The sequence below is a fragment of the Opisthocomus hoazin genome, chromosome 6 (assembly GCF_030867145.1).
Source record: "Opisthocomus hoazin isolate bOpiHoa1 chromosome 6, bOpiHoa1.hap1, whole genome shotgun sequence".
Taxonomy (NCBI): Eukaryota; Metazoa; Chordata; class Aves; order Opisthocomiformes; family Opisthocomidae; genus Opisthocomus; species Opisthocomus hoazin.
In genome coordinates this window covers 24,375,273-24,387,342 of record NC_134419.1, presented here as the reverse complement: position 1 = coordinate 24,387,342, position 12,070 = coordinate 24,375,273, and the positions used below count along the sequence as shown (strand labels likewise).

Below are 12,070 nucleotides of genomic sequence, written 5' to 3'. Positions count from 1 at the left end.
CTAAAGCCACGCAGGAAACGTTGCAATGACACTTCCTTGCAAGAGAGTCCAGTGGATTTAAGGAGAAAATTACTCCATAAAATATGAATTCATAGTTGATGGTGTGGTAACAGGCTGGTGTAAAGACTTTTGTTGTTTCATCATTCCAGCTGCAAACAGCCTAAATCACTAGTATTGATTACTGAACCAAAATAAGTGTATCTTTGCTGTTTTTTCAATATGGACTGGCTTAGCAGATTACTTTAAAATGCTTTTACTGGAATTTGTGTTAGCTCATTTGCTGCGTTTCCATGGGGACTGTGTAGCTGCTGGTTAGTTTCTTCTCTGTAGTTGGAGTAGTAGGCCAAAAGTAGTAGGAAAAGTAAAACTTCCTCCCCCAGTGTATGAGAACTTCTGAAGGGTTTATGATACTTAGAAAAGTGAAAAAAAGTTGCTTAAATAAAAATTTCTGAGTGTTCTGTGGCCATTCCATTACGAATAAAGCTAAGCGGTGTTCTGGGTGAGTGTATATTATTAAAGAACAAACAGAACATACTCCCCACCATACTGTTCTGATAGTCTATTAAGGAAACTTCTGCAATCCAGTTGAGAACTTTTTTTAAAGTCAGAAGGCAAAGCTTTCATTCCCTTAAATCAAATGGTTCTTTGTATACCCATTTCTGCTGTTCGTAGTTTGTTGGGGTTTTTTTTCCTCCTCCTCAGATTTTTGTTCTGTTTGATATTTCAAGTCAAACGACCTCTATTTTTTTAACAAGTCACTGGGGCCGGCTTCCGAGATCGCATATAAGCAATGAATGCAGGATTATTTCGCAATTTTTCTTCATTAGCTAATGGCATATAGACACAGCAATATTTCTGAGTTAATTAAACATTTTAGTATACTCATGCCACTATAATTTTTAAGCTGAGGGTGACTCAGATAATCTGACAATCATGAATTTTACTGTAGTGCTCTTCTAGAAATTGACTCCTTGATACAGCAAAGATTTTGTGATAACAGAAGCTAAATTAGATATATTTTCTGTATGTAAGTGTCAGTTGTGTGCCTTGTCAGAGTTTTCACTGAAAGCCAAATTCAGAAGGTCATTCTAAGATGCTTTTAGTTCTAAAGAGATGGATTCTAAGATGCTTTTAGTTCTAAAGAGATGGATTTTAAGAAAGCAAGCACATTTCTCCAGTATCGTCAGTGATAATAATTTATATTATTATCATATTTATTTGATAAATAAGGATCATCTTCAGTTCCAGTCTTTTTTTTTTCCTCAAAAGCTTTTAGTTTTAGGGACTTTGCTATATGGTAGTGAAATTTTGGTTTTGAGAAGGTACAAATAATAATGTCATCTGCAAAGTGGAGTTAAGGTGCATTCAGAAATGAACAGTTTCTTGCAAAATTATCTGTATGACAGCAGTAACTTGGAAAACTCATCAGAAATTTCACGTTACATAGTTTGCGTCTTTGTTATCCCTTCATAGCTTTGGACATTGGCAGCTAAAAGAGGCCTAATGTCAAACTGAGAATCACTTTCCCTTTGTTGTTTTCTAGGACATTTCTACCTGCTTTCAGTTTATTCCTTAAATATATTTTCCTGCTTAATACAAAACTGAAGAGAACGCATTTGCCTCTGTAAATACTTTGGTTTCCTTAAGTGGCTTACGTTGCTGCTGTTCCTGTTGTAGGACAAACTCGTGAGTCGTGCGGCTCCTGCCCGAGTTTTTACTCTCCAGCCTAGCACACAGCTGCTGACATGAGGTCCTCTTGGGTTGTGTGCAAGCAGATACTTCCTTGTGGCTTTGACTGTTCCCAAAGAAGCGTTGTGCTGGTCCTGAGGAGCACCGTTTGTTACTTTGGGGGTGTGTAACCCCTCATGCGCTGCCAGGTGCTTCGCAGGCCCTTGTGGCGCGCTGGGCTGTGCCTGAGGAGGTGTGTGGTTGGGGGGGACAGGCGCTGCTTCCCGGCGCCCAGACAGAGTTACAAGCAGGGAGGCAAGCTGCTCAGACTGCAGAACAGGCCATCTAAAGGCTCTTCCAGAGCACTGAAGCCGGTTAACAGCAAGATCGTGCGATGCTCAAAGACAAAAATACAAGAATCGAGTATGTGCAGAGAGCTTTCCTTTCTCACAGCTCGAGAACCGATACATTCCAGAATGCACCTGTACCCTGAACCAGCACCGTCGCGTCCAATGCAAGGCTTTTTAGACGGGCCAATTTAGTTCTCCTGAAGTGGCGCGGCGCGCGGGCTGCCGTCCCCGCCCGTCGCCGCGCCCCAGCGGAAGGGGCGGGGCTCCCCGCGCCGGCTTCCGGGGGGGGTGGCGGCGGCGGGGCGCGGAGCGTGCGCGCGCGGCCCTGCACTGTGCTTCCGGCGCGCGCGCTGTCGGCGTGTGGCGGGAGGCCAGGCGGGGCCCGTGGTCGGCGGAGCCGCGCCAGGTGAGCGCCGCGCGGGCGGTGCGGAGCCGGCGCTGCTCGGTGTGGGAACGGCTTTCCTTTAACGTCTGAAAGGTCAGCAGGCCGGCGTCAGGCCTCCCGCAAATTTAAACAGTGTTGCTGGCGTTCGTGGTACGTTGGAGACAGCATTCGAGTTTTGCACCACACGCTTCAGCCCGGGAGAAGGCAGGCCAAGTTCTCGGGTTGTCCGAGGCAGCAATGGCGTTCTGCAGAAACACCTCTCTCCTGTGTGCTTTGAATTGCAGCCAGCTGTGCTGGCTTTTCTTCTGTATGGGAATACGGGCCTCTTTCTTTTTTCCCGAGTTTCAAAAGCGTTTTGAAGCTGGAGCCTGCAGAATGCGTCGGGGATTTCAACATCTCCGTTCTCCGATCGAGGCTTGTACTGAAGCCAGAGCAGCTGTGAACCTATTTCAAAGAAATGGAAAACCACACGAAGTCTCCTCTTCAAGCGCTAGGCCTTGGAGCTGGTTGGGTCAAAATATATTATTACTTCTTTGTGTACTTACTATTGTAAATAAAAATTGATAATCGGATATATGGCTTCTCTCATCAGAGAAGATCAAACTTTCTTAGCTTGTTTTCTGTTAATTCACGTTCTTCCTATCAGGGCAAGGAGGAGTTCTTTCACAAAAATGGAAGCGCACAGAACAGTTGCTTACAGCTGAAACTTGTCTGTGTACTCTACAGAAAAGCTACAAGTAAAGAAGTTCATTATATTTGTTTTGTTCACAATCAGAAAAATAAGCTAAATTTATCAGATGATTCATTCTAAATAACTCTGCCTGTGAAGTATGGTGACAGCTGATTGCAAGAGGCTCTGCAAGGCAGGTTCTACACTTGATAAAATGGCATATTTTGTGCTTGACTTTGCTCCAAAGAGTGCAGCTCCACTGACTGGTAGGTATGGATTGTCCTTTCCCTGAAATAAAAATGAGAGAAAGAGGGTTGTTTTGTAGAAATAATGTAAGATTTTGTGTAGACTTCTTTTTTGGTATCTGTATCGTAGCAGGTTAGACTTTTCAGCAGTGCATTCCCAAGTGCATATGAAATCAGGAGAGACTGAAGGTTTCTTTCATGTAGCAAACCTGAAGGCCCTTGTGTTCATGTTTAAACCTTCGGTGAGGTGTTTGGTGTCCCCTGTGACAGCACCCAGGAATCTCCTTGTTCCCTCTTTGCCATGTGTTCTTTTGATGTTGTGATAGAATAGATGAAGTGTTTTGTTGTTAAACAAAGAAGTAATAGTTCAGCCTGTTGTTTGCAAAAGATCTTCTTGTAGGACTTCTTTGTATCTCAGACTCTAAATCAACTTCTAAGCATGAAGAGTGCAAAATGAGATCCTAAACAGTGTAATGTAAACCTTGGTAGTTGTTTAACTTCTGGTTTGTTATAAGTTGTATCTCTCTCTGTATGAGGAATAAGAGAGGTATTTTAATAGGCTTATCTGTGTTCCTATATAAGCTAATACAATATGAATTGGGAACTATAATTACTGGCCTAGTTTATGAGAAGGTAATGCAGCTGATTTTACCCCTTTGGAAAGCTCCTTCAGTGCCTTTGCAGAACTCTGTGTCTGGGCACTAAGGAGACTTCTTGGTTATGGAGCTTCACAGCACTTCTAACCTCTGCATGCCATTGCACTATGTTTGCTGGAAGAAGAATATCTCCACACAAATTGTACAGGTCTACAGAGATTAAACATTTAGCATTTCTGGTTTTGAATCAGTACAGTCACTTCTGTATCTGAGAGATCTTCCAAGATTAGGGCTGTTGTTTTGAATGACAGATGTCGTTAGACCTCCCAAATACCTGTTTTTTTGTGGCAACTCACGATAAGAAACACACCGCATCTCTGAGGCCTTGTCTAAATATGTACAAGTCATAGTAACACAGATTGAAAAAAGTATGCCTTTTAAGGATAAATAGGAATGTAAAGTATTGTACATTAAAATAAGAAATGAAGTGTCTCTTTCTGTCTATATAGATACTCCTTTGCCTTTTGGGGGTGGTGTTGGCTTTATACTAATAAAAATACAACTTTTGCACACTACAGACAGCCTGTATTAGCCAACATCTGAATTTTAACTTCAGAAAAACAAAGTTACTGTTACTATGGGAGGTTAATGTAATTTAGATAGAATCCAATTCTCAAACAAAATGACAGTCAAGTCAAGTTAAATAAATATGATGCCAGAGATGGGCATTTACTTTTAAATGTGTGTGTTTTGTAATGCGTACTTTACCCTCTTGCAGGAACATAAAATAGGCAGGAGGAAGAGCGCAGCTGGTCACAGAGCAGAGGATGGGTATCTGTTTTCTTCTGTTAATTGTAGGGTTTTGCTGGGCACAGCACAACCCTAATACTCACTCTGGGACGACGTCTATTGTACATCTCTTTGAGTGGCGCTGGGCTGATATTGCTCATGAGTGTGAACGCTATTTAGCTCCTAATGGATTTGGAGGAGTTCAGGTATGTCTGTCTGTTCCTATCAGTAGGCAGTAAAATTGCTATATGGGTGATAATGTGTTTTTCAGAGAAAATGTTCAGTTCACCAAAGGACAGGTACTGAGAAAGCAAAACAGAAATTGGTAATGGAAGTAGTTAATGCTGACAAATACATTCTTCAGTCATGATAGTGTAAGTGTGAATTTATTTCATCACTCCAAAGAGCATGTTTTGCATTCTGTGCTGTTATGTTTAGATGAATTAGAATTCATATCACTGGCTAAATCTTTTTTTACTGCTGTGAAGAGTAACCTATGTTTATCTGCTTGATATTATTTAAATGAAGGGAAGCTCTTAAGAGATAGACAAACATAAAATCAAACTGTGGCTGAAAAATAGGACTCCCAGAGAGAATACAAGAGTGCTGAAGGTTTTAAATAAATAATATAAAACACTGTTAATTGTGTTCACCCAAACCAGCAAGTTTCTCTCTGTAAAGACTAGTGTCATTAAGCTATTAAGAGACCCTGCTTTGCAAGAACCTGGTGTGAGCAGGGAGAAATGACCTTGAACACAAGCTCTGGTGGAGGTGTGTTGATGTGACTCTGTGCTGTCTGAAGAACAGACACGTGATCCTGTGGAACCAGTAGTGTCAGTGGAGTAGTATGGCTGGAGAGCAGTCACCTATTAAAACTATTTCAATTTGTTTGTCAGATTGCTCGGGAAAAGTTGGTGAGAGAAGTTTGCCTGTTTCTTGTAGCCCAGGAGTTTGCAAGTTGGCCTGAGGGAGAACTTTTCCATAATTCTCAAATAATACATATTTTTTTGGCAACCTTCTTTCCAGGCACACAGGCCTGTTGGATTTTAAACCCATTTCTCAGACTATGGTGTATGCTTGGATATCTTTTTAATCTGTGCTGTGACAGGGTCTTAGAAATTTTTTTTTCAAGTGCAAACTTGCTGAGCTGGTCACAAAGGCGTGGCAGCTAAGTAGGCTACAGCCCAGGGATCTTTGTGAGAAATGGTGGGATCAGATGCTTATGTCTGGAGACTTGGAGGTAACAGCAAAAGCTTATTGCCTGAAAAGGATCCTGGAAAGAGTCTGTAAAAGGAAAAGGTATAGCTTATCTGGAAACTGTGACAAGTTTCATGTCAAGAATGCTTTTATAAAAACATTACAAAAAAATGAAGTCAGATCAATTTTAAGGGCAGGATGTTATCTCGGTTGTTCTGCAGTCAGTTCCTTCCTGATTATGGGCTATCTGTACTGACTTGTTCCTTCAGATTATTCAGACCCTTCTTCTGATCTTTTAGGCCTGCATTTCCAAAATAATTAGGACACTGTCCATGGACATCATTTTTATAGTATGTTTCTACCTGCTGAAGGTCTAGGCCTAAGTCTTTTATATCCATTCCACTACAGTATAAGTAGAGGATACTGAGGATCTGCGTGGGTTAGGTATTGCAAGCATCTTCCATTAAAGGGACCTGATTTTCTATATTTATGTTCTTTCTCTAACAATACTGAGCAAATAAATAAACCATTATCAGTATCCTTGTTATCAAGAGACACCATCTTATTCACAGATTTCACCTCCAAATGAAAATGTTATCATTACTGACCCCTGGCAACCATGGTGGGAAAGATACCAGCCGGTCAGCTACAAGCTCTGTACACGATCTGGAAATGAAACCGAATTTAGAGACATGGTGACCAGGTGCAATAATGTTGGAGTAAGTGTTTTGAAAACCTTCTGGTGTTAACAGTGCAAGGTTATAGACAACCGGTAATCTAGAAGGGAAGACATGGTAGCATTAAAGATGAGGTTTTTTTCTGCCTATCTGTTGAGATTCATGTGATATCACCATTGCTGTATGTTAATAAAAGAGAAATATTTTAAATAAGATGCTGGGGGAAGCAAGCAAGCAAACAGAAATAGGGGGATAGGGCAGGAGGTAAGAGAGCATTAAATGGTGGTGCCTTGCAGCTTTCTCAAATTGAAATGTGAATACTGTTCTCTAGGTACATATTTATGTGGATGCAGTAATCAACCATATGTGCGGAGCTAATGCTGGTGCTGGCAACCATGCTACTTGTGGAAGCTATTTCAATGCGAAGACTAAAGATTTTCCAGCTGTGCCGTATTCTGGCTGGGATTTTAATGACCTTAAATGTAAATCTAGAAGTGGAGACATTGAGAATTATCATGATATGTTTCAGGTAAACCTAGAACTATAAATATATTTTTCACATACGTCTGTTCCTGGGCTGTTGTTTCTTTGCTCCCTATTACTGTCAGACATTTTTAAAAACCAAAACAAAAACCCTCATGGAAAACCATCCTAATTGATAATAGAGGTTAGCTTTACTATCAGGGACACCACTTAAAGGAATAGCTCTACATGAGCCAGTGGCTCAATTTCAGGTTGACTATGTGCTTAGGTACCTTATAAAGACAGTTTTAAAGCTCATAAAATCTATTTAAGTATTCTCATGTGTGATTTTTTTGTGTGTGTGTTTAAAAAAATTTAAGAGTTATTATTTGCTTCTGATTGTGATTTGGAAGTTTTCTTTGGTCTCAATTTCAGAAGAGAGAGATGAAGATTTCATAAAGAAAAATAGTAGTGGTAAAATCTTGAAAATCAGAAAATCAGCGTTCTGTTTAGAGGTGTCCCTTCCTAAGAAAGACTTCCTTGTGTGCAGATAAGAGGGGTCTATCTGTTCCTCTATATCAGATTGCAAGGTCAGGACTTTAAAACTATCACAGAATGAAAAAATAGTTTATAAAGATAAATACCTGTCTTTCTCGAGTAATGTCTTATGCCTTTCAAATGTGTGTGATCTTTCCTGAATCTAAGTTGAGGGGAGAGGGGTTCTGGAGAAATGGCAGAAGGGGAGTCTGTAAGTGTCCCTGGGTGCTTGAGCAGTTCTAAGGGAGCATCTTTATAGCCAATTCTTTAGTACAGTTTGCAATGTAGGCTGATGCACCTTGCTCTCTGCAGGCAGATGTGCATAGCCATGGAAACCCATTGTGAGAGTTATTAAACATACACTGAATATACTGAGATGCTTTTTTTAAAGTATTCTTCTGATGAAAATTCATGCCCCTCATTTTGTATTTACAGGAAACAAAGGGAAAGAAGGGACAGAGATCTTAATGTTTAAGGCTATAATAACAACTCAAGATTTCTAAAAGATTTAGAAAGATAATTTCTAGAAACCTCTCCTGCATCAGAGAAGAAATAAGTGTACTTGAAATAGTAATGAATCTGTTCCTTAATACACTGAAATAAAAATAATTTGTCATATTTTTGCTCTATACTTGCATTAAAAAGATGGTTGCAGATTTAATGATTTGGCTGTTATAATCCTTCAACACCTACAGCTGTGTAAGCTGGGTGAATGCAGACTCCTTAATGCTTCTTCTTTGTAGATGACTCTCCAAGATAACTGTCCAAGGCACAGATATCCATGTCAACAATGACTAGTAAAGGTTTTATTTTGGCATCGTAATATAGGTAACAAAATTGAAAATGTATGTAGAAGTCTACATTTAGTTTATTAGGTGAAAATTGTTTGATTTCACAATTTTTGTATAGGTCCGAGACTGCCGCTTGGTTAGCCTTCTTGATCTGGCCCTGGAGAAGGACTATGTACGCTCAAAAGTTTCTGAGTACATGAACTATCTCATTGATATTGGTGTAGCAGGCTTCCGAATTGATGCTGCCAAGCATATGTGGCCTGGGGATGTGAAGGTGATTTTAGACAAGCTGAAAGATCTAAATACCAAGTGGTTTTCAGCAGGAACTAAACCTTTCATTTACCAGGAGGTAATCTTTATTTTTTTAAATTTTAGTTTACAAATACGTTTCTTGCAGGCACACTATAGACTCAGTCCCACACTGGAACTCTACTTTGCTTGAGCTGGGTCTGAGCAGCTTTCAGACTCAAAATCTATAGAAATTGTTGTCAAGATTTAATAACCATAATTTACAAATACGTAATCTGCCCACAAATGGTCACTAACATGCAAAATGCCTCCGTTGTTTTGGACATTCTGGAACTAGGTAACCTGGTGATTTCAGTTGAGAATAAATTTACTGCACTGAAGTTAGTGTAAAAATTCTGTTTAAAAAAGAGATTATTTCACTCAATGAATTTTAAATTCTGGATAATAAATTGCTACGGAAGATATAAATGGTGATTAAGGTCTGAAACTTTGTTTCTCAATGGCATAACCAGTGTTACTTGACATTCTGAATTTGTGTTTTACATTTGAAAAACGAATCCTAACAAGACCTGAGAAGCACGTAATTGTTGCTTTCAGTCAGCAAATGCTACAGCTGCTAGACACATTTTATTAAATCACTATGTTGCCTGCAAGGTCTAGGGCAAATAGTGAAACATTCTGTAGCTACACAGTGAAATGAGGTTCATGTGTGCCGGAAGCAGAGGCATTGATGACGAAGCTAAATACAATGTTGGTACAGCCCAAGCCTTAATTATGTGGTAATGATCAATCAGGGTAAGGAGACTGAGGATGGAGATGGAAAGCAAGTTCACAGCTAGGCTGACATAAAATACAGAAAATAGTTTTAAATACAATTTCTCAAATTAGGCAGATAATATACGTACCTCGAGTAGTTTCTCTGGCTCTAAACAGTGTCTGGGCAATGCATTGTAGTTGTTTGGTTTTTTAAGTAGGAAGGAATGTCCTGTCTTTCCTGTACCAGGTAATTGACTTGGGTGGAGAGCCGATCACAGGCAGCGACTACTTTGAGAATGGCCGAGTGACAGAATTCAAATACGGTGCGAAACTGGGGACAGTGATCCGCAAGTGGAATGGAGAAAAGATGGCCTACTTAAAGTAAGGGTGAAAATGCTGGGACTTATCTGGGATATGCTGGATGCGCCAGGGTAGCTTCAAGTCTTTGTGTTTTTGGCTAGGAACTGGGGAGAAGGCTGGGGCTTTGTGCCTTCCGACAGAGCCCTGGTCTTTGTGGATAATCACGACAACCAGCGTGGGCACGGGGCTGGTGGAGCTTCCATTCTAACCTTCTGGGACGCTAGGTAAGGGATTGCTTTTGTCTGGCTGATGCGTCTTCCTTTTGCTTGCTTGTCTATCTGTTCCCTGGCATGGTTTCTCTTTCTGCATCTCATTACTTCTTCTTTTGTCTAACAAACAGGCTTTATAAAATGGCAGTTGGTTTCATGCTTGCTCATCCATATGGGTTCACACGTGTGATGTCAAGTTTTCGCTGGCCAAGAAATTTTGTAGATGGAGAGGTAAGCTTCTAATGCTGAAGATAAATGCGTGGTGAATAAGGGTCAGAACAGGGCCAGGGAAGCAGTCCAGTGCATTTAAATTTGTGAAGTGGTTTCTCTGTCCCGTGCTGGATCTGGCAGGTGGAAATCTGATGCTCCATCTAGGTCTTCGCTCCAGATAGGCTCTCTGCATTTTCAGGGAGAAGTTTTAAAGTTGTCTTTTTAATCGCAGGACACCAATGACTGGGTTGGACCACCAAGTGAGTCAGATGGATCAACAAAGGCTGTTACAATCAATGAAGACACTACCTGTGGCAACGACTGGGTTTGCGAACATCGCTGGCGTCAAATAAAGTAGGAGAAAGAAGAAGTAAAAGCAGTTGCTTTTGCTTCATGTTCCTCGTGGCTTTCAAGCTCTAGCAGCCACGGTGACAGCCGTTCCTTGCATTTTCAGGAACATGGTTATCTTCCGTAATGTGGTGGACGGTCAGCCTTTCTCCAACTGGTGGGACAACGACAGCAATCAAGTAGCTTTTGGCCGTGGTGATAAAGGCTTCATCGTTTTCAACAATGACGACTGGTGAGTCAGTGGGAGAGACGGTGTCCCCAGAGAGAAGCATAGCACCGCCAACAGCAATACTGATGGGAAGGGGAATGTCCTTCTCTCCTGATGTGAGCGATCACTGCAGCCTGAGCTAGATTCATGCAGTTGCATGGCAGGTCGAGAGAGCCAAAACGGGAGCGTAGGGAGCGAAGCAGGGATAGGATCAGAAAGCTCACCCTTTACATTGCCCTTGAAAGGAAAGGGAGTAGCATCAGTTTCAAAACCCCTACATTCAGTTTGAAATAATCTGTTCTGGAAACCGCGGATAAAGAGCGTTCTCTTGTTTTCGCATAGGAGTATGAACGTCGATTTGCAAACCGGACTGCCTGCTGGTACCTACTGCGATGTTATTTCAGGACAAAAGGAGGGCAGTGGATGTACTGGAATACAGGTGTATGTTTCTGATGATGGAATGGCTAATTTCCAGATTAGTAACAGTGCTGAAGATCCATTTGTTGCAATTCACGTTAATGCCAAGTTATAACTCTGGAGAAATGTCCTTCTCTGTTTGGTCTGTGCATTCCTGTTTCCCCCGTATGTGATTCCCCGTTACTCGAGCATGAGTGATTCTCTGTGTCTAGTGAATAATAAATGACAATCAAATTGAAGAGTAGTGCTTTCTCCCTTAATGAGTGGGGTTGTAACTTTATCTCGTTGTAACTGATGGCAATGCAGTGGTATGTTTGAAGGCAAAGCAGCACTGCATTTCCAAGGTTACAGAAACGTGGGAGGAAATAAAACAGGCAAAACCCGCCAGCCCAACACCTGGGTAAGTTAAAATGCAGTATTTGCAAGGCCGATACGTACACACACCCCTCTATCCCAGAGCAGCCACATTGCAGGCAGTCAGCTACGAGTGGTTCCTACACAGACAGACAGTTTATCCGTTTCTCGCAACAAACCGGAGCCAGGGTCGGGATCAGCAGAGGAAGCTGGGCCATGCCAATCGATTATTCCAGCCTGTGACGGCAGTGAAGCCAGCGGGTTGCCTGGTTCGCAGTCAGTTTGTGCCTGTATGTCGTGGTTTAGCCCTAGCTGGCAACTAAGCGTGCAATAGCCGCTCAGTCACTCTGCCTGCAGCGGGATGGGGGAAAGAGAATTGGGAGGGTGGAAGTGAGAAAACTCGTGTGTTGAGGCAAGAGCAGTTTAATAACTGAAATAAAATAAAATAATAATACCATACCACTATGACCACAAAATGGTAATGAAAAGGAAAAGAATGAAGAGAGAGACATAAAACCCAAGAAAGACAAGAGATGCAAATGAAAGCAATTGCTCAGCACCAAGCGCCCGATGCCCAGGCAGTCCCCGAGCA

At 41.5% G+C, this 12,070-nt stretch overlaps 1 protein-coding gene across 3 annotated transcripts; it reads left to right on the top strand.

Moving 5' to 3' along the window:
• The first annotated feature begins 2,351 nt into the window (after positions 1–2,351).
• LOC104329693 (pancreatic alpha-amylase-like) lies at positions 2,352–11,363 on the top strand. Of its 3 annotated transcripts, none has more exons than XM_075422256.1 (11): positions 2,352–2,424; positions 4,693–4,909; positions 6,473–6,619; positions 6,909–7,106; positions 8,486–8,716; positions 9,620–9,753; positions 9,834–9,956; positions 10,073–10,172; positions 10,384–10,505; positions 10,606–10,731; positions 11,050–11,363. In XM_075422256.1, the coding sequence occupies exons 2-11, from the start codon at positions 4,742–4,744 to the stop codon at positions 11,237–11,239; spliced, it is 1,539 nt and encodes a 512-aa protein (XP_075278371.1). In that variant the 5' UTR covers positions 2,352–2,424; positions 4,693–4,741; the 3' UTR covers positions 11,240–11,363. The 3 variants fall into 3 exon arrangements, with proteins under 3 accessions (XP_075278371.1, XP_075278370.1, XP_075278372.1); XM_075422255.1 differs by having other exon boundaries at positions 2,381–3,339; XM_075422257.1 differs by lacking the exon at positions 8,486–8,716 and having other exon boundaries at positions 2,382–3,339.
• The last annotated feature ends 707 nt before the right edge of the window (positions 11,364–12,070 follow it).